Source organism: Diachasma alloeum, unplaced genomic scaffold (genome assembly GCF_001412515.2).
Source record: "Diachasma alloeum isolate Michigan unplaced genomic scaffold, Dall2.0 Dall_scaffold_00210, whole genome shotgun sequence".
Lineage (NCBI taxonomy): Eukaryota > Metazoa > Arthropoda > Insecta > Hymenoptera > Braconidae > Diachasma > Diachasma alloeum.
The window spans coordinates 1,985,396-2,008,012 of NW_021680375.1; the positions used below are offsets into that span (position 1 = coordinate 1,985,396).

The following is a 22,617-nucleotide window of genomic DNA, read 5'->3' on the forward strand; positions in this document are numbered from 1 at the left end:
ATAACTTGGAATTTATTACCAGCAAGGAATGATAAATAAATGGGATCAATTGAACTAATTGAATGGGCTCATGAATCTTTCCTTTCGTTTCTTTATCAAGAATTGATACGGTAATTAATACTAATGTCGGATAAAATTCACAGAAGTGAATTCAGTGGTCCAGACCGTAGACGCAGGAATTTTTTCACGCTCCATTTCGTAAATTATTAATTATTGGTCATCAATTTTCCTTCAATTTTTTTAATTTTCAATCTTTGTTCTTTGTAAAACGTATGACAACGCGTCATACACTGATGGAAAAAATTATTTTTATTGAGATGCTTCTTTTTTGGGACAAGTATTATATACTTGAACCAATTTCAAATACATAAGATCTTACGGTGAATATCAATTCTTGAGATACATTTACTTGAATCAAATAAAATAGTCCTTGGCGTCAAGTCACATGTATTCACTACAAAAATGGAAAAGTTCTAATTTTTTTTAACCTAATATAATATCCAGTCGAGAAATTTTCTACTTTCATGAATTGATAAAAAATTCGTACCTAGGAGATGATTACATTGAAGAATGAATTGAATGTTGTTTTCTCGAATGAAGCCGATGTTTAAATTGAGCTTTCCGTACATCACATTGAACGAAATTTGTGATATCCAAGTTTGTGTAGAATTGCCGTAATCTGTGATTATGTTATTGTAAACTAATGCGATTTTTTTAGTCAAGAAATATAAAGTTCTTTCAACTCAACGACATCTTACTACAATCTCAGCGCTTTTTCCGCGTAACAATATTCATCCTGATTCGACATACGAAATGCTCACTTCAATTATAATTTACTTGGAATAACGTATGATCGTGTTGATTGAGATAACAACGTATTTAGTCATGAGAATAATTTTAATTTTTGGGTAAACCAACGAATTTTTGGAGTTAGCAAACTTTTGGCTAGAAAGAAATCAAATACTCTCATTATTGCGAAAAATAAAAGGAACTTCAGTTCTAGAGAAGTTTCATTTCTCTCCATCAAATGTATCTCAAGAAGAGATAACTGGTATTAACTATGACATCATATTTTTTCGAAAATTAACAACCAAATGATAGTTGGTTCAAATAAAATTCTCTTGATAAAATTGTTTTTTTTCTGTCAGTATGACAGTGAGCATGTCACTGGGTGATGTTTTATTTTTTTTCGCACATCAATGGTCTTTTCGGTTTCCGAATTGTCTGAAATATTACAAAAATTTATAGCTTCACAACAAAAAATGTTAATAATATTTCCATTCGAATTTGCAACTACCTCATCGAATTTTTCCATTTTTTCATCACGAAAATCGATAGGAAACCCATGGCAAAATGTTAAAATATCTACTCATCGATCGACTCAATTACCTAAAGTATTCAATGATTTATTCATCATGCGCTTTTTCATAATAAAATCATTGAATCTTGAATGGAGGTCCAATAGACTATTCTAAATCCTATAAAATTTACGATGCATAACCGAATAAAACTCCATCTTCTCTCCCATACGAAAGAAGAAAAAATTCATTCGTGGTCCACGATCATGATTACAGCGTTAATTACCCTTCAAGCACCTGAGACTGAAATTTTATTAGTAACTCCCAACAGTTGTCTTGCGTCATAAATCTTCACTGCAGGTTTAAAATGCTTGGATATTCGTTGTTTATGGATGCCATAATTTCTCCAGCACATTTTGCGTATATTTTAACGGGACAACGTTTGAAATTAATAATAATTCTATTTTCCTCATTCATATGTTTTTTCACGTTTTTCCTTCTTTTACCTATTGACCTGAAATTACCGGTTAAACCGGCAATTTACAGAGCGTCTGAAAATGTTTGTGGGTTCAAAAATCTCAGAAGAAAGTGTCTAAACGTCTTAGCAGTATAAACCCATGTGAAAACAAGTGTCAGGAGTTTTTCATACATAAATTCAAACACCGTCAATTATTTTATCAATTCAACTCCAGGAAATTCTCGGCAGGTACTTGATAAAAGCCCTCGGGCATCGCGACAAATTCCTTAGGCAAATTGTATCAATTTCAGGCCGATTTATCGATGATGTTTTCTTTTTATCGAATGTGTCGATGAAGTATCGATACAGGTGAATGGCTTTAAACGATTTATTATGCAATCGAGACGGCGGCTTTATAGACAAGTACGTTACGAGAGCACTTGGGGGATTGTTAAAGTGAAAATAGTGGATTTTTCTTCCTGATTGTAAAATATTGGAAATTGTGAATTTCTTTTTTTTCTTTAGAATTTTGTAATTCAACGAATCGACATAATGAAAATGGCGAAATGCTGGTGGTAATGGGCATTATGGGACAGTTTACGCTATTTTCATTTTATTGTAATTCTGTATAAATTGAATATGATGGGAGAAAAATTGAAGAAAAAATGCAAATGGAAAATTCATAATTTCATGGAAAAGACCGTGGGAAGTGTGAATTTCAGTTTAATTATTCCCGGAAAATTAATGAAAAATCAGAGTAATGAAAAAAAGTTCGGAAAAAGCTCTCTTTGAATTTCAGATTCCTCTGAATTTTCAGGGAATTCCTTTGAAAAATGCTGCAATTACGAGAATTTTAAAGGAATTCGCTAAAAATTACAGGAATTCCAAACTCAGGGAATTTGGCAGTGAATATTCATTTTCACTTGAAAATGGAACTTTACTTGAGTTTTCAGACAAACTCAAAATTGATTGTTTATAAATTATTTATAGAAAATGCTCGTAATTTTCAAAAATTGCATTTTTTAAATTATTTCATCAATCTTCCTCCAAAAGTAAACTTTCCAATTTTTTCAGATTTTTAAAAGGTTTTCTAACGGGTCAATATCGAGATTCAAATTCGGACCTGCAAAATTTAAACAATAAAATCATTGTAAAATGAAACTCAAGGTTAGAAAAGCATTTCACTGGAGAAAAAAAGCCAAAGTCCTTGGAAATCCTTAAACATTGTTTTTTTGGCACAGGGAACACTTTTTAAATTTTTTATTTGATTTTCGAGCCGAGAAATCTCATTAAGAATTGAAAACATCATTAACCTCCAGACCATTGAATCCACCTTTCAAACTAAAGTCGGAGTATTACTCAATGGGATTAAATAAGTCCTACTTTGAGTTCGTTCGCACTCGCATTGGTTTCATGCACGCATTACGGTTTGAAAGATCGTGCGAATGAACTTTATCAAGTGAAGAAAGCGTGATTGGATTCAGGTGAGACCTTTAGAAGACATTTCATAATTAGATCATCTCCATTTGTATTGTTTGTCGGTTGATCCCAGTTAGACCGAGGGAAACCTCACGTTTGATCCACATAATTTTATTTGCGAATCACAATTGCTGATTGAAGTGAATCTGAACCATAATTGTAATTGATGGATCAATTATTGTTCTGAATCGGATTCGTTTCAATCAGTGATTTTATGATGTTATTCTGATAGATCTATAAATAAAAACAATACAAGAAAATCTGTAATACTATTCTTTATTAATTTTGCATCCAGATGAAAACAAGGCAATCGATTTCCATATTCATATTCATCATGCTCTTATTCATATTCATATTTCGATTTTCATATTTTCATATTTTCTACTTTTGCTTGCAAATTAGTTAGAATAGAATACACTGACCATGAGAGGAAAACTGCAGAGTTCTTGAGGATAACGAGTAGGATATTCAAAAAATGCAGCCAATCTTATGAAGAGTTTTTCACACATTATTGAATTCATTTAGACACTGTTTACAAAATTTGGGGAACCGCAGAAGCAGGACAACAACAAAAATGATTCTCTAAGTTGCTGCTTATATATCCTACTATTTACTAAAGATGAAAGAAACGTGAAGTTGTTTTATATCGAAATATCTCGAAACTGCCTGACCGGTAATCCTTAATTCTGATTGGTCAATATGTGACACGAAGTTATTCACAAAAAAAACGCGGCATTTTCATGAGTGGTAAATTTTTTTTCACGTCATATGTATATATAATATATATATTTCACATGTATATATATCATCGGTGAAATTAATAAATTCTGTCCTTTTATGGAGACCGATTATTTTAAAAAACTGAAGATAATTAATTGAAAATGAAAAATTCTTTATAGATTCTTTTACTCTACTTCGCTATTCACTTCAATCATTAGTCGAATTCTCTTTGATTCATTATCAATATTTATAAGGTATTCATGAGAAAATGAAGTTCAATGAATTCCATTTCTTCATTTCAACAAATGAATAGATAAGCGCGAGCGCGAGCGCGCGCATAGATCTTGTGAGGTTAAAGGGAGTATCGATAACTCGTGTAGTTTCCCTACCTTATCGATCAGTCGGCAATGTGGAAAAAATACTGAAGTTATCGATGACCCATTTAATCTCATGTGTAAGCAGCAACTTTAAAAATCATTTTTGTTGTTGCCCCGCTTCTAGGGTTTCTCAAATTTTGCAAACGGTGTCTTGGTGGATTCAATAATGTGTGAAAAAATCTTCATAAAATTGGCTGCATTTTTTGAATATACTACTCCTCGCCCGATTATCCTTAAACAACACACGAAAAAACCTAAACGTAAATTACGTTTAAGAAGTCGTCTTTTACGCTTGAAGTTGAAGCATAAATTACGCTCAAAATCTCCGTAAATTACGATTACATAGATGTGATTTACGAATACAAAATCGTAAATTACGCTTAAAGTCACCGTAAATTACGATTACATAAACGTAATTCGCGACGATTATGAGCGTAATTTTCAATTGCGAAATCGTAAATTACGCTTAAAGTCACCGTAAATTACGATTACATAAACGTAATTCGCGACGATTATGAGCGTAATTTTCAATTGCGAAATCGTAAATTACGACGATTATAAATCGTAATTTACCACAATTATAAACCTAAATTACGTTTTCATAAACGTGTATTTACGATTTCGCAATCGTAAATTACGATGATTTCTTCGTAAGTTTTGATAAACGTAATTTACGTTTCGATAAACGTAAAAGATGCATTGCTTAGGCATAATTTACGTTTTGCTAAACGTAAATTACGTTTTAATAAACGTAAAATACGCTTTGTTTAAGTGTAATTTACGTTTTTATTTTGACCGTAGAATACGCTTTTTTAAAGCCTAAATTCCGATGTTCATGACGGAAAAAAAGCCACCAAACATCATATTGACGTTAAGTGTAATTTACGTTTATCAAAACGTAATTTACGTTTAGGTTTTTCTGTATGAAGTCTTACTTATGCCGAAAAAATCGAATGTTAAAAATGATCAAAAATGGGAAGAGAAAAAGATTGAGCCCCATCGATCGCCATTACTTAAAATTTAATTCAACCATTAATTCTTTTAATTTTCGAATTTGTCGAAAGTCGCTTGCCACATGATAACTAAAAAAATTCTTCTGATTTGATTGAATGATAGCTTAAAAAATTTGTTTGGATGTTCTTTTGACCCAGTTCGAAGATGTAGGCGATGAAAACAATCGTAATTTTGATTTATTTGAAAATTTGCAAAAAAAATTTATTTTTAAAAAATCAGAATTCTTCGGATATCTTTAAGTCAAAGTTAAAAGATGATTACGATATAGCTTTATGATTGCAGACAATTTCAAATTTTTCAGGAATCGCCCTAAAAGTGAGCATTCTGAGGGTTTCTTCAAACATGGTGTTTTAAATTCATTCAAGTATGTATAAATAAAATTCTATTAACAAATTACACGTGATAGAGGGAAATTATATGCGAAACACTCGTTCGGAAACATATTGCTAATTTATTAGCAAAAACAACTATACTATATGCAACACAAGAGCAATTTTCCACTTGTTGTAAATATCTTAATAACTAGTTTAGTAACTTTGATTTTCTATGTTGATAATATCAATGCAAACAACAAAAATAGAACGAATCGAAAGCCCGCCATGTATTGATGACAAAAAAAGCATTAATGCACGGCTAAGTAGAACATCTACGGTCGCATGTATGCGGTGTCTTACGGATTTAAAAAAAAAATTTCTGGAGCAAAAAAATTGAAAAATTGTTTTGGTGGGAAGAGTGACACGTCAATTCTGTTTCTTATCAAATCTACAATCATTTTGATAACGAGTAGTTTTAGAATGAAACACCGGGAGACTTCTGTTTCAAAAGAGATAAATTTGAATCAACAACAAGATTTCAATGTTCTTTTTCCTCAACCACTTCAATGAAAACAATTCACATTCTTTTCTTTTATAAATAACAAATTCTTTAAAATTAGGAGAAGCAAAGAGTTTACCTTGATATCGCCTCCGAATTTTCATAGAGCAATTTTTTGTAAACATCTTAATCTTAATAAGTAGTTCAGTGACTTTGAAGATCTGTAGTCGCGGGGTTTTGCTGATTTGAAAAAACATTTTCTAAAGCAAAAAAATTGAAAAATTATGTTGGTAGGAAGAGTGATACGTCAATCCTCTTTCTTATCAAATCTACAATCATTTTGATAACGTGTAATTTTCGAATGAAACACCAGGAGAGTCCTGTTCCAAAAAGGTAAATTTGAATCAACAACAGGATTTCACTATTCCTTTTCCTCAATTAATTCAATGAAAAAAGTTCTCATATATTATTTTTATAAATAAAAAATTCTTTAAAATTGCGAGAACCAAAGAGTTGATTCCTGATACCATCTCCGAATTTTTATAGAGTGATTTTTTGCCAAGATCTTAATAACTAGTTTAGTGACTTTGGCTTTCTATATTGATGACATCAATACACACAACCAAAACGAAAAAAGCATTAATGCACTGCTGAGTAAAACATTTTCTAAAGCAAAAAAATTGAAAAATTGTGTTGGTGGGAAGAGTGATACGTCAATTCTGTTTCTTATCAAATCTACAATCATTTTGATAACTAGTTCTATTTACTAAAGATGAAAGAAACGTGAAGTTGTTTTATATCGAAATATCTCGAAACTGCCTGACCGCTAATCCTTAATTCTGATTGATCAATGTGTGATACGAAGTTATTCACAAAAAAAAACACGCGGCGTTTTCAAATCCTTCAATGACATAATTTTAAATTCTTCAGCGGTAATTTTTTTTTCACGTTATATATATATATATATATATAAATATATATATATATTTATTTCATATGTATATATATCATCGGTGAAATTAATAAATTCTGTCCTTTTATGGAGACCGATTATTTTAAAAAATTGAAGATAATTAATTGGAAATGAAAAATTCTTTATAGATTCTTTTACTCTACTTCGCTATTCACTTCAATCATTAGTCCAATTCTGTTTGATTCATTATCAATATTTATAAGGTACTCATGAGAAAATGGAATTCAATGAATTCCATTTCTTCATTTCAACAAATGAATAGATCAGCGCGAGCGAGAGCGCGCATAGATCTTGAAGTTTTAGAATGAAACACCAGAAGACTTCCGTTACAAAAAAGGTAAATTTGACTCAACAACAGGATTTCACTATTCCTTTTCCTCAATTAATTCAATGAAAAAAGTTATCATTCATTATTTTTACAAATAAAAAATTCTTTAAATTTACGAGAACCGAAGAGTTGATCCTGGTATCACCTCCGAAAATATATCCAACGATCAAAACCGCAGAGACGCGAAAAAATAAAAATTCCAGAATATTATTATCTCAGAATGGAATGCCCGCCTCTTGAAATTGGGACGTCCGATAGCCCCCGGGGTGGCGGAAAAAAGTTGTTTGATGATGTTCGAACGTTATTCCGCCTTGTGTTTACCAAACACTTGCCGCACTCGAAAACCACCAGACATGGCTCGAATAAATAGCAAATGTGAATTTTACAACTCTACCTCACATGCTCTCGTCTCATTAGCGATTTGAAATTGTACATTTCATCGAGTTGCACAACCACATGACTTACGAAGCCGTAAAAAGAAAACTGGAGTGATGACCCAGAAGGTCGTATCCACATTCCAGACATTTAGAAATATGGGAAATGGAACCAAAAAATTGAAAAAAAAAATCAAATTCTGAAATGAAATTTGGAAAATGAAGTGGACAAATCTTATGCTGAAATTTCTGTCGATGAAAACGATGAAAAATGTTGAATTGAGACTTGAAGATAATCGTCGCCCGAATAATTTACGAAATCTCTAAAAATATCTCAAAAACATGTTTAAAAAAATAATTTTCTGTGGCTGAAAATCACTTATTCCGGTGATGTTCAATAAAAAAAATGTATACAGTTCTGAAGGAAATTAAAAACCTTGAAAGCAATTATTAACTCCGAAAATTGATTCAACAATAAGACAAAAAATCCGGAGACAAAATTTGAAAAAGGAAGTGCAAAAAATTTTAGCTGACATCTGCTCATGAATTTCATTTCTTCAAATGATAACAGATATGTTTTTAAATTGAAAAACGAAAATAATAATTGGATAAAAGATTCAAATAAATGTTTAAAAAGTAATTTTTAGAGCAAAATATATTCTTCATTTTCGATTCTATCCAATAGAAAATATTCACTTTTTAAAGAATTCAAATCTTTAAGAATAATGTTAAAATCGAAAAATTGACTTAAAAATTGAAAAAGAAAAAAAAATGGGAAACGAAATGTCACAAAATGAATTGAACGAAATTTGAACCTATATTTCGATTTAAAAAAAAAAGAAAAATGTATGTTCTTGAATTGAAAGACGAAAAAAATAGTTGCACAGACAATTCAAACAAACTCAAAAAATATCTCAAAAACGTTTAAAAAATTATTTTCTGCGGCAGAGAATTCAACAAGAAATATTTCTCATTCCAGTGATGTTCAATAAAAAAAATGTATGATGTTCTGAAGGAAATTACAAACCTTGAAAGCTATTATGAATACCGAAAATTGATTCCAAAATGGGAAGAAAAAAATTTCCGGAAGCGAAATTTGAAAAATAAAGTGAAAACAATTTTAGCTGAAAACTGCTCAGGATTTTCATTTCTGAAAACGATGACAGATATATTTTTGAATTGCAAAGCAATAATTTTTAATGAAACTACCCGAGTGAGATTTCCAATGACTTTTGTTCTGTGTTTGTTTTGATCACAAAAAACACTTTTTATTGATCTGTAACATGATTCCTCTTCATTCAATGTTGTAACTTTTGAATTAAGAAAAAAGTATATGTATATAATAACAATAAGAATGAATAAAATTAAATTAATCTAATTGTGATGACGGATCACATGGAAAGAAACTAAAATAAAATAGTATAGATTAATCTAGTATAAAAGAAAAATATAAAGCATCCCATCGTCAACAACAAACAATGTCAATCCTTCAATGTAAACAACGTAGACTAACTCACTTGGATCGACAGTATAAATGAATCTCATGTATAGATTTCTTTACTTTAAATAAATAGTATCAAACTCCAAAAACATCTCAAAAACATGTTAAAAACATTTTCTAAAAATATTCAATTTCAGAGAGAATTCAATTGCTCAAAAATAATGTTCACCCACAAAGATTAATGTAAAATTGAAAATAAAAAATATTGCATTACTTACCGGACTCCGACCACTGTTCAGGATCAGTTGAAAGTGCTGTCCAATCGGTATTTAAATCCTTGAATGTCGCCATGTCCCCTCAATCCTCCGCTAGAGGAAAAGTGCTCAATTCAAACCAAATTAACAACCCAATTAACCATTCACGAATCTCAAACAACCACCAGAAACCATCGAAACCGTTCTTCTGGAATGTAAACATACGAGAACGCGAGTTCTGCGGGCACTGAACGATGCGGTGACCGGTGAAGAATACGAATGGAGACAGAAAATGGAATGAGAGTGAAGGATCGGAGAACACATGGGCATTACACTGGATTTACCATTTTTCCTCCTCTTTCATTGCACGTTCACTCTCATGCTCGTCATTCTCCCTGTCTCTGTTGTACGCGTTACGACGAGAGACACCTCTTTCCCACCTTTCGTTGATTTTTCAACTAAACCTCTCGAGAGCACTCGTGTGTAGTCGTGATATAACTGTGTTGTGTTTATTTTTCAATTTCAAATAGGAGGAAAGGAAGGCACTTGCTCTCATTCTTTCCTCAGTTCTCATCGGTTACACTGCTAAAACAATTTGGCGGAATTTTCCAGAAAAAAATTGAATAGACCTTTTCATTCTGAGAGTCACTAGATTTGCGGACACTTTTTTCCCATGTTAATTCCCCTAGGATTTGCGGACACTTTATCGAATTTACATATAAATCATGGTTTTTGAGCGCTCAAGTGTATATCATTGTAAAGTTCAATATTTATCAGAATTTTCCATGGTTTTTTCGGAGATTTTTTCGTTGAATCAACGAAATAAATATTTCCCCTAGATTTCCAGAATGAAAAGGTCTATTCGATTTAACGTAGCTCTACCCTTACGGTAAATTCAAAGATTATTGAAAACTGCAAAAAAATTGCAGAAAACTCGATTAGATTCGGAATTCTAATTTTGTTCTCAATTTAATTATCGTTTTGGTTTTTCAAAGAAGAAATGTTCAAAAATCAGGATTTAACCCAGTGTCTTATGTGAAAATCAACATTTTCATTGTAATCAAAGATTAAAATCTGAATTTTTCTTCATTAGATGTGAAAAAATCAAGAATTTTTTTGACACCTCATAAAAAATAATCCACCGTTTTGCAAACAAGTTTTATTATTTATTTATAAGAGGGATATGTTTGAAAAAATCAATATTTTGCGAAATTTAATTTAGTTTAAAAATTTTAAAACTGAAAATATCCTAAAATACAGCGTAGCCCGGCCGAAGAGTAGAGCTACATTAAGGGGAAAAAGTATACGAAATCGCGTATGAAAACATTGAATAGAAAACCTTTGCGAATTCGCTAGAAAATTCTATTGGAATTCTCTAGAAATTCTATTGGGATTCTATCAAAATTCTAGGGCATTCTCGTTAAAATTCTATTTATTTTTTGCGCGGATTCTATTAGATATTTGATCGGAAAAAGTCAATATATTTCGATTTTTCTGTTTGCATTTTTCTCTTGGGATTTTTGTTATTAAAATTATTGGGGACGAATTTTCAAAGTTTTTTCCACTATAATTTTTTTTTATTAATTAATTTCTAGTCGCATGGGTAACATGGTCATTAGCGACTGTTTATATAAGAAAGAAAAAATAAATAAATTGTAATAGGGGAGGTTGGGGTAAAACGGACACTTTTGACTTTTTTTAAAATGTTCATGAGGGGTTGAAATGTTGCTAAAATTTGATATATATTTTTTTTCAATACAAAGAACAATTCTTTCCCTTTGTGACGAGCCTAAACAGAGCTCAATTGATCAATTTGTTTCGGAGTTATAAATAATTTGAAAAAAGTCTAAAGTATCCGTTTTACCCCACCCTCCCCTATATAATACAATATAAGTATATAAGAGATAAGAAAAAAACGAAAAAAAAGAAAATTAAAATAAATATACAGATGAAGATATATACATGAGAATACAATAACTGGATTGGCTCAGAACGGTTACTTTCGGATACTATATGTTTCAGATCTTATTTATGTGTTTGGTTTCTTTAAGAAACTTCTCAATTTTTGGATAACAGTTGTCTCCATTTAAACAGCCTTTCCACTATAATTTGTTTTGTTTCGCATTGCACAATCCCAGTGAAAAAAACTTAGAAAATTCAGGCCCAAGTATTCTTATTGAAAAAATTCCAAGAGAATATTCATATGGAAAAATCGAAATCTATTGACTTTTTCCTATCAAACATCTCATTGAATCAGCGCAAAAACAAATAGAATTTTAACGAGAATTCCCTAGAATTTTAACAGAATCCCAATAGAATTTCTAGAGAATTCGCCAAGTTTTTTTATTGAATTTTTTCATACATGATTTCAATATTAGCTGAAAATTCAAATGGAGTTCTTTTTAAGATTAAGAAGAGATCTTTTTAAGTGAAAATGAATATTCACCGCCAAATTCCCTTAAATTTTCAGGGAATTCCTTTAAAATTCTTGGAATTGTGGCAGTTTTTGGAGGAATCGCTGAATATTCGGAAGACTCTGAAATTCAAGGAGAGATTTCTCTGAATTTTCCGGATTCTCCACTAATTTTCTTGGAATAATTAAACTGAACTTCACAGTTCCCACGGATTTTTCCGTGAAATTATGAATTTTCAAGTACAAAATTCCTTGAAATTTCAATGGAAACGTTACTTGTTAGAAATTTCAAAGACTCTTACCGAAAATTTCAGCGGAAAATTTTTAACAGTGTATTCTTGTTTCCACATTTCTAATTTCCAATTTACACGTTAATTCTCGGAATTTTCGGTTGAGATTCTCTGCCATTACCGGGAAATCTGCCGAGTTGGCAAATGAATGATGATAAGCAATGATTAAAGTTCATCTGTGGGGGGAGGGAGGGAAGCTGCAAAAGGTCAGGTCTGCTTTGAAGGTCAGGGTGAGATTTGTGACGATTGGAATTAGATTTGTGATTATGTGAGTGGTGGGAGTTTTGGTGATTTTGCCGCTCTCTCGGGAACGGAGGGATTCAAGGGAGTTATTTAATACTCGTTAAGAAGAGTTACTACGAGTTTTTCATATCATGGATTATTGACGTGAGGATCTTCAAGTTTTTGTTATATTCCATGTGTGGCAAAACTGATATTAAATGTGAAAAAACTCACTGTTTATTGTCCGTGAGAAGTTTGGGATCTTCAAATGAAAAATGAAAAAGTGATTAAGCATATCCAAATACTTTGGCTGTTTTTTCTCCAAATGCTTTTCTAGTTTTGCAGTGGAACATCAGAGCTTTCATGTGGGCTCCATTTGACCCCAATTTGCCGGACATTTTACAATGATTTTATGATTTAAACTTTGCAGGTTTGACCTTGAATCTCGATATTGAACCGTTAGAAAACATGTTAAAAATTTGGAAAAAAATTAGAAAGTTTAGTTTTGGAGGAAAATTGATAAAATAATTAAAAAATCGCAATTTTTGAAAATGATGAGCATTTTCTATAAAAAATTTATAAACAATCAAATTTTCACCATAAAAATTTATGCGAAGTCGTAAAAATTTTATTCATATTATTTTATTAATTTATCATTATTAATTTATATTATTAATTTGTTTATATGATTTTACCAGAAATCGATTGCATGCCTAAAAAAACAAGATTTCCGAAAGTTTAAGCAATTGCAATTATTTATTTATAAACAACGAATGTTTAAAAAAAAATTCTGTACAAAATGTAATTTGAAAGACGCTGAATATTCATGATTTTTTTCAAAATTTTTTCACGCAATTTAATTGACAAATTTGATGATTAAAAATGGTCCTTGGCTATCCTTAAGGATATCCAAGTACTTTGGCTATTTTTATTTCCAGTAAAATACTCTTCTACTTTTGTCGTCGAACATCAGAGCTTTCATTTGAGCCCCATTTGACCCTAAGTTTCCGACATTTAAAATGATTTGATTATTTAAACTTTGCAAGTTTGCCTTTGAACCTCGATATTGAACTATTAGAAAAAGGCGAACAAACGAATTGTCCTATTTTATCAGCCTTCTTCATTATTCATTATTCTAAAAGTTCAATTTGCACGACAATCGAGAACTTACTACCCAGTGAATAATTTGTTTAACTACACCCAACGAAATCGTTTATTTGAATTACATAAACTCAATTTGAATGAAATAAATGGGATCAGCTGAATAACTCGCAATAAATCTCTCGTTCAAATTATTCAGATGGTCTACTGACGGAATATATCCCCCATCAACCGAAAGAATTAGGGTTTTTCACCTGCGTTTCCCTATACCATAGCAATTCCCACCTCAAACCTTATGTATTCACCCAACCCATACCCTTAAAGTTCATATGAGTAAAAATCCGAGGGCTGAAACCACGTAAAATAGCTCTAAGTTAACAATGTACACTCGGCTGCCTTGTTGTATCATTGGCGTTAATTAAAATGTTTAAAAGTTGAAAAAAATGTCTTCTTGATCCAAATAAAGACTTTATATAGATCATATAAAATTGAATAAATTATTTATTTCATTCTAGTGGAGGATTTATACGGAACGAATGAATTATTCATCTTTATAACTGAAACATTTTGATTGAAATAAATATTCGCATTGATTGTCTAGCAAGAATTATTTTCAATGAATACCAAAATTTTAAATTTAACATTTTCTTCGATTCAAATGTATCATTTCTCTGGGTGTAATAAAAAAGGTTAGAGATGAAGAGAAAAATCTAGTATTAAAAATAAAAAACGCATTCACATCGCACATGATTAATTTTTGTATAGAATTTAATTCACAAATTGAAAAGAATTTGATAAATAATACCTCTCATTTGGGTGAGTTGAATGACTTCGTTGATCAATCTACAAAAACTTCTGGGAATATTTCCCCTCCTCCAGAGCGAAAATTTCAAATTAATTTTTACACACTCCATTGAGTTCAATGAACTTTGTACACTTGATTCACAAATTATTATGTTCTCTTGACTTGTAAGAAGCCAGCAGTATTCGAAAAGTATTTGGCATTAGCCTCGTTAACTTTTTTCTCAGCAGCCTGTGGATTCACAATTTCCAGCCCTTGTAAGGGAGTGAAGGCAACACTAGAAGCAGTACCAGACACTTGTTTCTTAACTGTTGTACTTCCACCCCATTGTTGTTGCTTTTGTAGATTTTTCTGGAGAGTTTTTGATATTCTAACTTTGGTTTTCTCGTCTATTTGTGGTAGTCGAATTCTTCCAGTTCCTGCTTTTCCAATTGTACCTCTGGTGTAGCCTAAATCTTCTTGATATGCATCGCTCTCGATCTAGGAAAAAATTACAAAATAAATGGTATAAAAAGCAAATTATGAACGATTTCACTGGATTTTTTTTAAAGAATTATTTGCAGAAGGACGAAAAAAATGAGCAGGGGGACGAACCTTTCAGTCAGAAGACATGTGACCGTTACTTGATGCGTTATTTGTCTTTTTCATTCTTTATTTCTACCAATTCCATTGGTAGTAAGCTTCCGAATGGATCGATAGAAATTTTATTTTTTAATTGAAAAAAAAAAGATTTTCTCTTGAAAAAATCTGATCTTCGAAACGGTTGGTCTTCCAAGATTGGGAATTAAATTTTGGTTTTATCGAGTGGGATAGGCATATCTGCACGACCCCATTTTTAAGAAATGTTTCCATATGCAAATCAATGATAGAACAACGATATGTCATTTTATGCGAAAAACGTTTTTTACATCAACTGCTCTATTTAAAAAAGTATTGAATTTTGACTATAAGCTAGTTTTCAATGAATATCTTGGAATCTAATTGACGTAGCAAAATTTTCCTCTCAATCTTTTTTATAGCCCTCAGTCCGCTCTACAAGAAAGGTAATTACAAAAATTTTGCCATCTCCCTTAGATTCGGAGATATCCCTCAAAAACTCGGCTGAGGCCTAAATCGACTTCAACCATTTTACCGCTTCACTATTGAAATGATTCGAATGAAATCAGAGGAACAAGTAAAGAAATTTCTGCGAAAAATCGAAATGTATAAAATCAAAATTTTTGGGACTACTTACATCCGCGAAATTCATCCTATTCGCATGCTTTCTGAATTCCGTGATGGCATATCTCTCCTTCATTTTACGAACCCTCTTGCCACCCCTCTTCTTCCTGCCAGGATCAATTGGTTTTGGTAGAGGTTTAATGAATTTCACTGGCGGTGGTTCTTGAAGTTTATCCAATTTCTTCTCTATTTCCTCACGCAGGGATCGACCAATCTGACCATCAGTGCTCTCATGACAAGCGTCTACTCGTGCTGCTAGCACGCTCTTTGCGGCAACCAGTCTCGCTGCTTTTCTTCGTAAATCCTAGACAGAGGAATAAATGCGTCAACATCTGAATTCGGAGCTTGATTTTATTTTTATAAAACTTTGTGGTTCACAATTAGAATTCCATTCTATTCTATGTTAAGCTTCAGAGATGGGCAAAATCGTAATACAGAATAAAAATTATTTTATTACATACAAAATCAGGTTACTGTATTGTACAATTTTTCAATTTTTATTATATTAATTATCAATCAACATTTTCAATTTTTCTAATATTTTATAAAACAGTAATCAACTTGCCAAGAATGATCATTATTAGATTACTTGAAACATAAAATTCAGAAATTTATAATTAATTGTTCAATTATAATTGAGAATAACAAATTTTCAAATTCAAATGAAAAAGTAAGGAACAAATTAAATTCAAATTACTTAGTAACAATTTTTGTTGATGCCTGTTAAGCTTGGTTTTTGAAAAATATCTTTGAAATTTTCCTGAATATCTGAGTCGGGGTTCTTATTTCGCTTTCATAAAAAGATTCGTTGAAAAATATAAGTTTGAATTTCCTTGCAGTTTAAGATATTTATTAACACTCATCAATTCTGGTACCAAGTGGCCTAATCTCCTCTTACAAATTTACGGGATGACAAATGAGAATGAGTGGAAGCTAAATTCATATAATGTTTTCCTTGATGCAGGATGAAAATAATGAACACAGATATGGATAGAGTGAGTTCTATAGAATCATTTACAATTAGTTTGCGCTGCACAAGAAGTTTCCAATGATAATGATTGTCATCATCTCATTTTGTCTTTGACGTCTCATTTTGTGCCAAAGGACGATTTGATAGTTTGAAACTCCGCAAAGATATTGGGGCCAATTCTTCCGAATATCGAATATTCTATCCGAAAAAATTTTTTTTGACAAAAACTAGCAATTTTCAAAAAAATCATAACTCTCTCAATTATCCATATTTTTCAATTGCTCTTTTTTCAAAATTATTATCTAATCGTTATCTCTTCAGAAAAAAAAATGAGACAAAAACCCCCAGCATCGACTTTCTTGTCCCGCTGATTTGGCGTGGATCTGCTCAAATAATTAATGGAAAAAAGGGAATATCGAATTAGACAGGAGAAAGGGCGCAATGAAAGGGATCAACTCACCGGTGGCGTGTCCTGTACAATATCCGAGTAATAAATGAACCCCGTATGCGGTAGAGCAGCAGTCTGTGAGAACCCAGAGAGTGTAGTCTTCTGGCTTCCCAAAACAAGAACATTGCAGGCAGGCATTCTCGACAGCTTCGACAGCCCCCCAGCGACCCCCATGATCTTCGCAGCAGTAGAAGCCCCAATGATCACCGACAAATTCGGCGCAATAAACGCCATCCTACTCTCCACATACTCGAAAATCCTCGATTTACAATTATTTAATTCTACAGCCATGTCGCAAGCCTCACAAATAGCATCTCTCTCATCATCACTCAGCAGTTGTCCTTGGGTCGTTGATGCTGTGACAGAAACAACCATAATTGTCGCCTGTGTCAGGAACTGCTGGAGAATTTCGTTGTTCTTGGCTCGATCCAAGTCGTTCCCCAATTCTCTGACCGTCATCACGTAGTCCAGGGGTCCAACGACCAGCGACTCCAGCTCAGGGAATCTCTTGGAATATTTATCCCTCACGAAACGATGGACTGTCGTTATTTCGTCGTCTATTCCCACTGCCATGTTGTTTGCTTCGACAATCAATTGATACTCTGCGTCCGATTCCACTGGACCCATTATGTCTTTTGAGTTTCTGGGAACTTTTGAGTATCTCTCGATGTCTGACATTATTTTTTGGAGCTCGGGGGAGTCGCGGAGCTTTGCCAACTCTCGGATCGATGCAACTTTGATGTCTGCAAAATTTTTTAGGATTTGTGAGTTGGAATTACTCGGACGAGTTTAACGAATATCTTTTGGATTAACTCTCAAGGATATCCAAGGATCTTTTACAGTTTGGTACAGACCATACCGTAGATTCAACCCTTTTCAATCATCAATCTTATCTATTAAATTGCATGAGAAAAACTTGAAAAAAATCATGAATATTTAGTATCATTCAAATTACATTTAGTAGAGAATTATTATTTTTTTAAACATTCTAAGTTTATAAATAAATAACTGAAATTGTTTAAACTTTTGGAAATTTTATTTTTCAGGCATGAAAATCATTGCTAAATGTCCCGAAACATAGGGTCAAATGGGGCTCAAATGAAAGCTATGATGTTCAACTACAAAAGTAGAAAAGTATTTCACTGAAGAAAAAATAGTCAAAGCACTTGGATGTCAACTGTACGTATGTACTCAATAATTCCGTAAGAATTAGTAGAAATCAAGGAAATTAGTATTGAACATTCATGTTTTAATTGATAATTCGAGTAAGTTGGAGAATTCTCGAGAAAAATTTGGAATTCCGGTGAATTTTCGATGAAATTCAAAATTTTGAATTTTTCCCTAAAAATGGAGTTGACTTCCCTTTCTTAAAATTACTACTCAATGAGTGAAATTTTATTTCTTTAATTGATTACTAATATGAGAAAAAATATATGTAGAACCCTTATAAGAAAACCTTTTGAAGTTTACCCTACAGCTAGTAGCTATAGGCCCGGTTGCACCAAGCCCTGTTATCCAAATGAACCCCAGGATAAAATTTATCCTCAAGGTCAATTATATCGTAGGGGTTATAATTTTTCCATATTTGACCCGAAGAATAATTTTTTATTTATCCTGTAGCCCCATTTGAATTAACACCGATTTAACCTTGGGATTTATGACGTTTTGAATTTAACCCTCGAAAATCCAATCCAATCCAATTTAATTAAAGAATATTTCCCTCCGTGAGATTAATCCTGTTTCTCTCCAACTCGGCTGCTACAGCGGTGAGCTCACGGGGAGTTCGTCCATTTGGGGATGTTTAGGGGAGAATTGATAACCTTCTTCTCAATAACCAAATACCAGTTAAAATAAGATTTTCATCACGCTGAGACGAAAAGTGAACTTTTCGGCACGCTTCGCGTGCCTAAAAGTCCAATTTCCGCCACATTGTGATGAAAAATATTGTTCGTAACTCGTGAAAAAATATTTTTTACACTCGTTACGAAATATACTATTTCGTGAGAAGACCCGGTAAACTCGCTTCGCTCGGTTTGATCGCGGGTTACGGGCCTTCTGACGAAAAATTGCATTCATCAGACGGTCCAAAAGTATTTTCTGACGAATGTGGACCTTGTGATGAAAATAACTATAATATGAGCCGATCCGCGTGAAATCCGAAACCCAAAAAAATTGATGTCTACGATTTTCTGCTCGATTTTTTCTGCATAATTTCCAGTGATTTGCTTCTTTAAAAAAATCATATTTGCGAAACTACTTCAAAATAGTAACTTTTTTGGCGCCAAAATTTTCGTCATTTTATTGATGATTGTTGGTAAAAATTTCAGATTTTCAAAAAATAGGTTTTTGAGAAAATGGCGGCTGAAAAAAAAGACGTTTTGACGTATAAAGCGCGTAACATTGGAGGGAATGCAGTGAGTGACGTCTCATTTTGAAGATTTTTTCGTTTTCTTTGAGTCTCCTGAAAAGAATTTTGATAGCTCTGAAGGGGACTGGAATATTGGTAATAATTTGAAAATCAAATTTTTATCGAAAAAAAATGTGAACTTTTAAAAAATCATAACTCCTGCAATTATCAATATTTTTGAAAAAAAAAAATTTCAAAATGTTTGTCTGATGCCCAACTTTCTAGGAAAAAATCACGCAGAAAATCCCAGACATCAATTTTTTTGGGTTTCGGATTTCACGCGGATCTGCTCATATAATTAACTGGGAATAATACCAAAATATAAAATTGAACTGATAATGAGTTCGGTATTGCGCGCCGTGCTAAGATTTTTGGCGAAGAGTGGACATCCATTCAAGTCCAACTCTTCTCGTACTCTGCTTTATTCCAAAGTCACAAAGTCGGTGCTAGTTCAAAATGCTTAATAAGCATTCATACGGGTTTTCACCCCTAATACAATTGAATAAAGTCACGAAGAATATCTCTACACTATCAAACAATTTCAGGACGGAAACTGGACTTAAGTTACACCATGTGAGTGCTTATTCAGCGTCAGACTTTTTCTCGCTAATAAAATCGACGTGTGAATGTCTGCACACGTCACAGATTAAATTTTATTTTTTATTCCTGGGATAAATTTGAGATACTCTCCCGGGTAAAATAATCCATCGAACATCCAAATTTACTTTTTTTCTTATCTGATGTTTTCGTTACTGGTGCAACCGGAGCTGGTGCAACGGGATCATAGAGATATTGACGAAAAAATAATTATTCTTTCTCCTACATTTTTCCTAATACCGAATAATTGAAGTTAGTTTGATTGAATTGCGAGAGACAAATGTTGGAATGTAATAACAGTGAAAAAGGTCAGTTGTTCTACAATATCAAGAAATATTCATTTGATGACCATTCACTGACAATTTAATATTTTTTAAACGTAATATCAAGAATCGATAAAATGAACAATAATTCACGAGACAATTACTTTGAACCGTTATTAAATATTGAATTAAGTTCAGTGTGATTTTCGAATAATGACTTTCACCTTAACAATTCGAGTCCTCAAGATCACACACAAAAAAATTTAATAGAAAAACCTATCGAATTCGTTGGAAAATTCTATTGAATTTTCATTAAACTTTCTATTAGTTTTTGGCTGATTCTATTGACATGTTCAATAGAAAACATTCGATAGAAAACGTCAACCGAATTCGGGTTTTCTATATAATTTATTCTTTTCATATATTTTCTATAGAATTTGCTCGACTCAAATTTTCCAAGTTTTTTTCATTCTATTTTTCTGTTCTTCTTATCAAGAAAATCAAACGAAAAAACTTAGAAAATTTGAACCGAAGAAATTCTATAGAAAATATCTCAATAGAATAAGTTATATAGAAAAATTGAATTCTATTGACTTTTTCTACTGAATATTTTCTATTGAACATTTCAGTAGTGAAGCGGTAAACCGGGTTACGTCGATTTTGACTTTTGGCCATTTTTTGATGGATACCTCGGAATCTAAGAGAGATTTTTTTGTAATAACCTTTTTTTGTAGCTCTCAATTCGCTCTAGAAAAAATGTTGTGATGAAAATTTCGCTATTTCTCTTAGATTCGGAGATATTCCTCGAAAACTCAGCGAAGAGCTAAGTCGACTTGACCCGGTTTACCGCTTTGCTACTGATTTCAATAGAATCGGCCAAAAACTAATAGAACAGTTCAATAGAAATTCAATAGAATTTTCCGACGAATTCGATAGGTTTTTCTATTAAATTTTTTCGCCCGTGATAGGCAACAGTCTAAACACTCTCAGTCCGTGGATTTCTATTATTGTTTTTCTTACCAAATTCGATGTTTGCTTACGATAAACATGAACATTTATTACTGTCGTATTGAAAATAAACGTTCATTAGCATAAAAATAATCAAAAAAATATTTCGGCCATTAATTCTTTAGTCACTTCATGTTTTCAATGAATGAGTTATTTATGAATAGTGATCAATATTCATAAATAACTATTTAATAATTTAATAAATAAATATATAAGTAACAAAATTGCTGAGAATCTAACCTTCTTCCATAGGCTGAACAATACTCGGCGGAATAAAATCCGCCTCTGGCTCGTCCATGAAATCGTCGGCATCATCATTCTCCTCCAAATCCGCTAACAATTCGTCAGCTAACGACATTTTTAGTTGATTTAATTATCCTCTTATTTATTTATTGAAAAACCACACGATTGAGTAACAATTCGAGAGATAACCTCACAAAACGTTTGCTCAACACAACAGTAAACACAATGCGTTCTGTGTAAGGGGGGGGGTGAGAAAATGCCACTAGCACCTCTTGCGATTACTTCATCAATCTTTTTGAATTTGAACTGTTGGTGACTGAATACAATGAATTGTTATTAATGTAATCAAAGTACAGTCACATAGTTCATACGCTTTACCTGATCCTGTATCAATTTCGGAGTCCGTAAATTTTCTGTATGGATTGCGTATAGAAATTCTATAGGATTTCCGTATATGATATTCGGATATTTCTATACGAATATTTTCTATACGAATTACTTCTATATGAAGTATTCCATCACAAATGAGTCAACGGCTGACCCTCACCCTCTTGAAAATTGATGGCGATTTTTTCTACGATTGGGGGGCTTGAAAAACTATCTCTCAAATTTTTTAAGATTTCTTTGACAGCCCAGTTCAGAGATATTTTTTTTTCAAATTGTTCGTTTTTTTACAATAACTCGAGTTCTACTCATCCGATTTCGATTTATTAGGGATCAAAATTTTCCATTTTTCACCACCTATAAGAATGTTTTTGTCCAAATTTTTTCCAATCTCTAGATGCTCGAAATAACGAATTTTCGAAAAAAAAAAAAGTTGAAAAACTTGAATTTGGCTAATTACGTCACGGTTGATTATTTTAATTTTTTTTCAGTAATTCCTATAATCAAAACAAGAATTTGGAGCCATCATACATATTGAATTTCGTCTTAGATCTATTTTATTTTCAATTCTTTATTCTCAAAATTCCGCGAATTCGGTCAAAATACCCCAAAATGTCATTGGTTGACTTTGATTATAAACAGTATGAAGTAAATTTGAATATATATTACATATATTACTATATATTACATATTTTTTCGATAGATAATTAAAGTCGTTTT

The 22,617-nt window shown here is 32.1% G+C and overlaps 2 protein-coding genes across 2 annotated transcripts in view; both read right to left on the minus strand.

Moving 5' to 3' along the window:
* LOC107036658 (cerebellar degeneration-related protein 2) overlaps positions 1 to 9,886 on the minus strand; it is a 110,922-nt gene extending 101,036 nt beyond the window's left edge. The window contains exon 1 of the mRNA XM_015254764.1: positions 9,553 to 9,886. Coding sequence (XP_015110250.1) covers positions 9,553 to 9,625 — 73 coding nt within the window. The 5' untranslated portion in view covers positions 9,626 to 9,886. The remainder of the gene's footprint in view (positions 1 to 9,552) is intronic.
* Positions 9,887 to 13,309: 3,423 nt separating this feature from the next.
* On the minus strand, positions 13,310 to 21,723 carry LOC107036594 (U4/U6 small nuclear ribonucleoprotein Prp31). The gene is made up of 4 exons (XM_015254652.1): positions 21,511 to 21,723; positions 17,008 to 17,738; positions 15,591 to 15,881; positions 13,310 to 14,836 (listed from the first exon to the last, which is right to left on the minus strand). The coding sequence occupies exons 1-4, from the start codon at positions 21,626 to 21,628 to the stop codon at positions 14,507 to 14,509; spliced, it is 1,470 nt and encodes a 489-aa protein (XP_015110138.1). The 5' UTR covers positions 21,629 to 21,723; the 3' UTR covers positions 13,310 to 14,506.
* Between the last annotated feature and the right edge of the window lie 894 nt (positions 21,724 to 22,617).

Coding starts and splice junctions, on each gene's coding strand:
- LOC107036594 (XM_015254652.1), bottom strand. CDS start 21,628: ATGTCGTTAGCTGACGAATTGTTAGCGGATTTGGAGGAGAATGATGAT. Junction 15,882..17,007: donor TTGTACAGGACACGCCACCG/GTGAGTTGATCC, acceptor TCCTCTGTCTAG/GATTTACGAAGAAAAGCAGC. Junction 14,837..15,590: donor ATAGGATGAATTTCGCGGAT/GTAAGTAGTCCC, acceptor ATTTTTTCCTAG/ATCGAGAGCGATGCATATCA.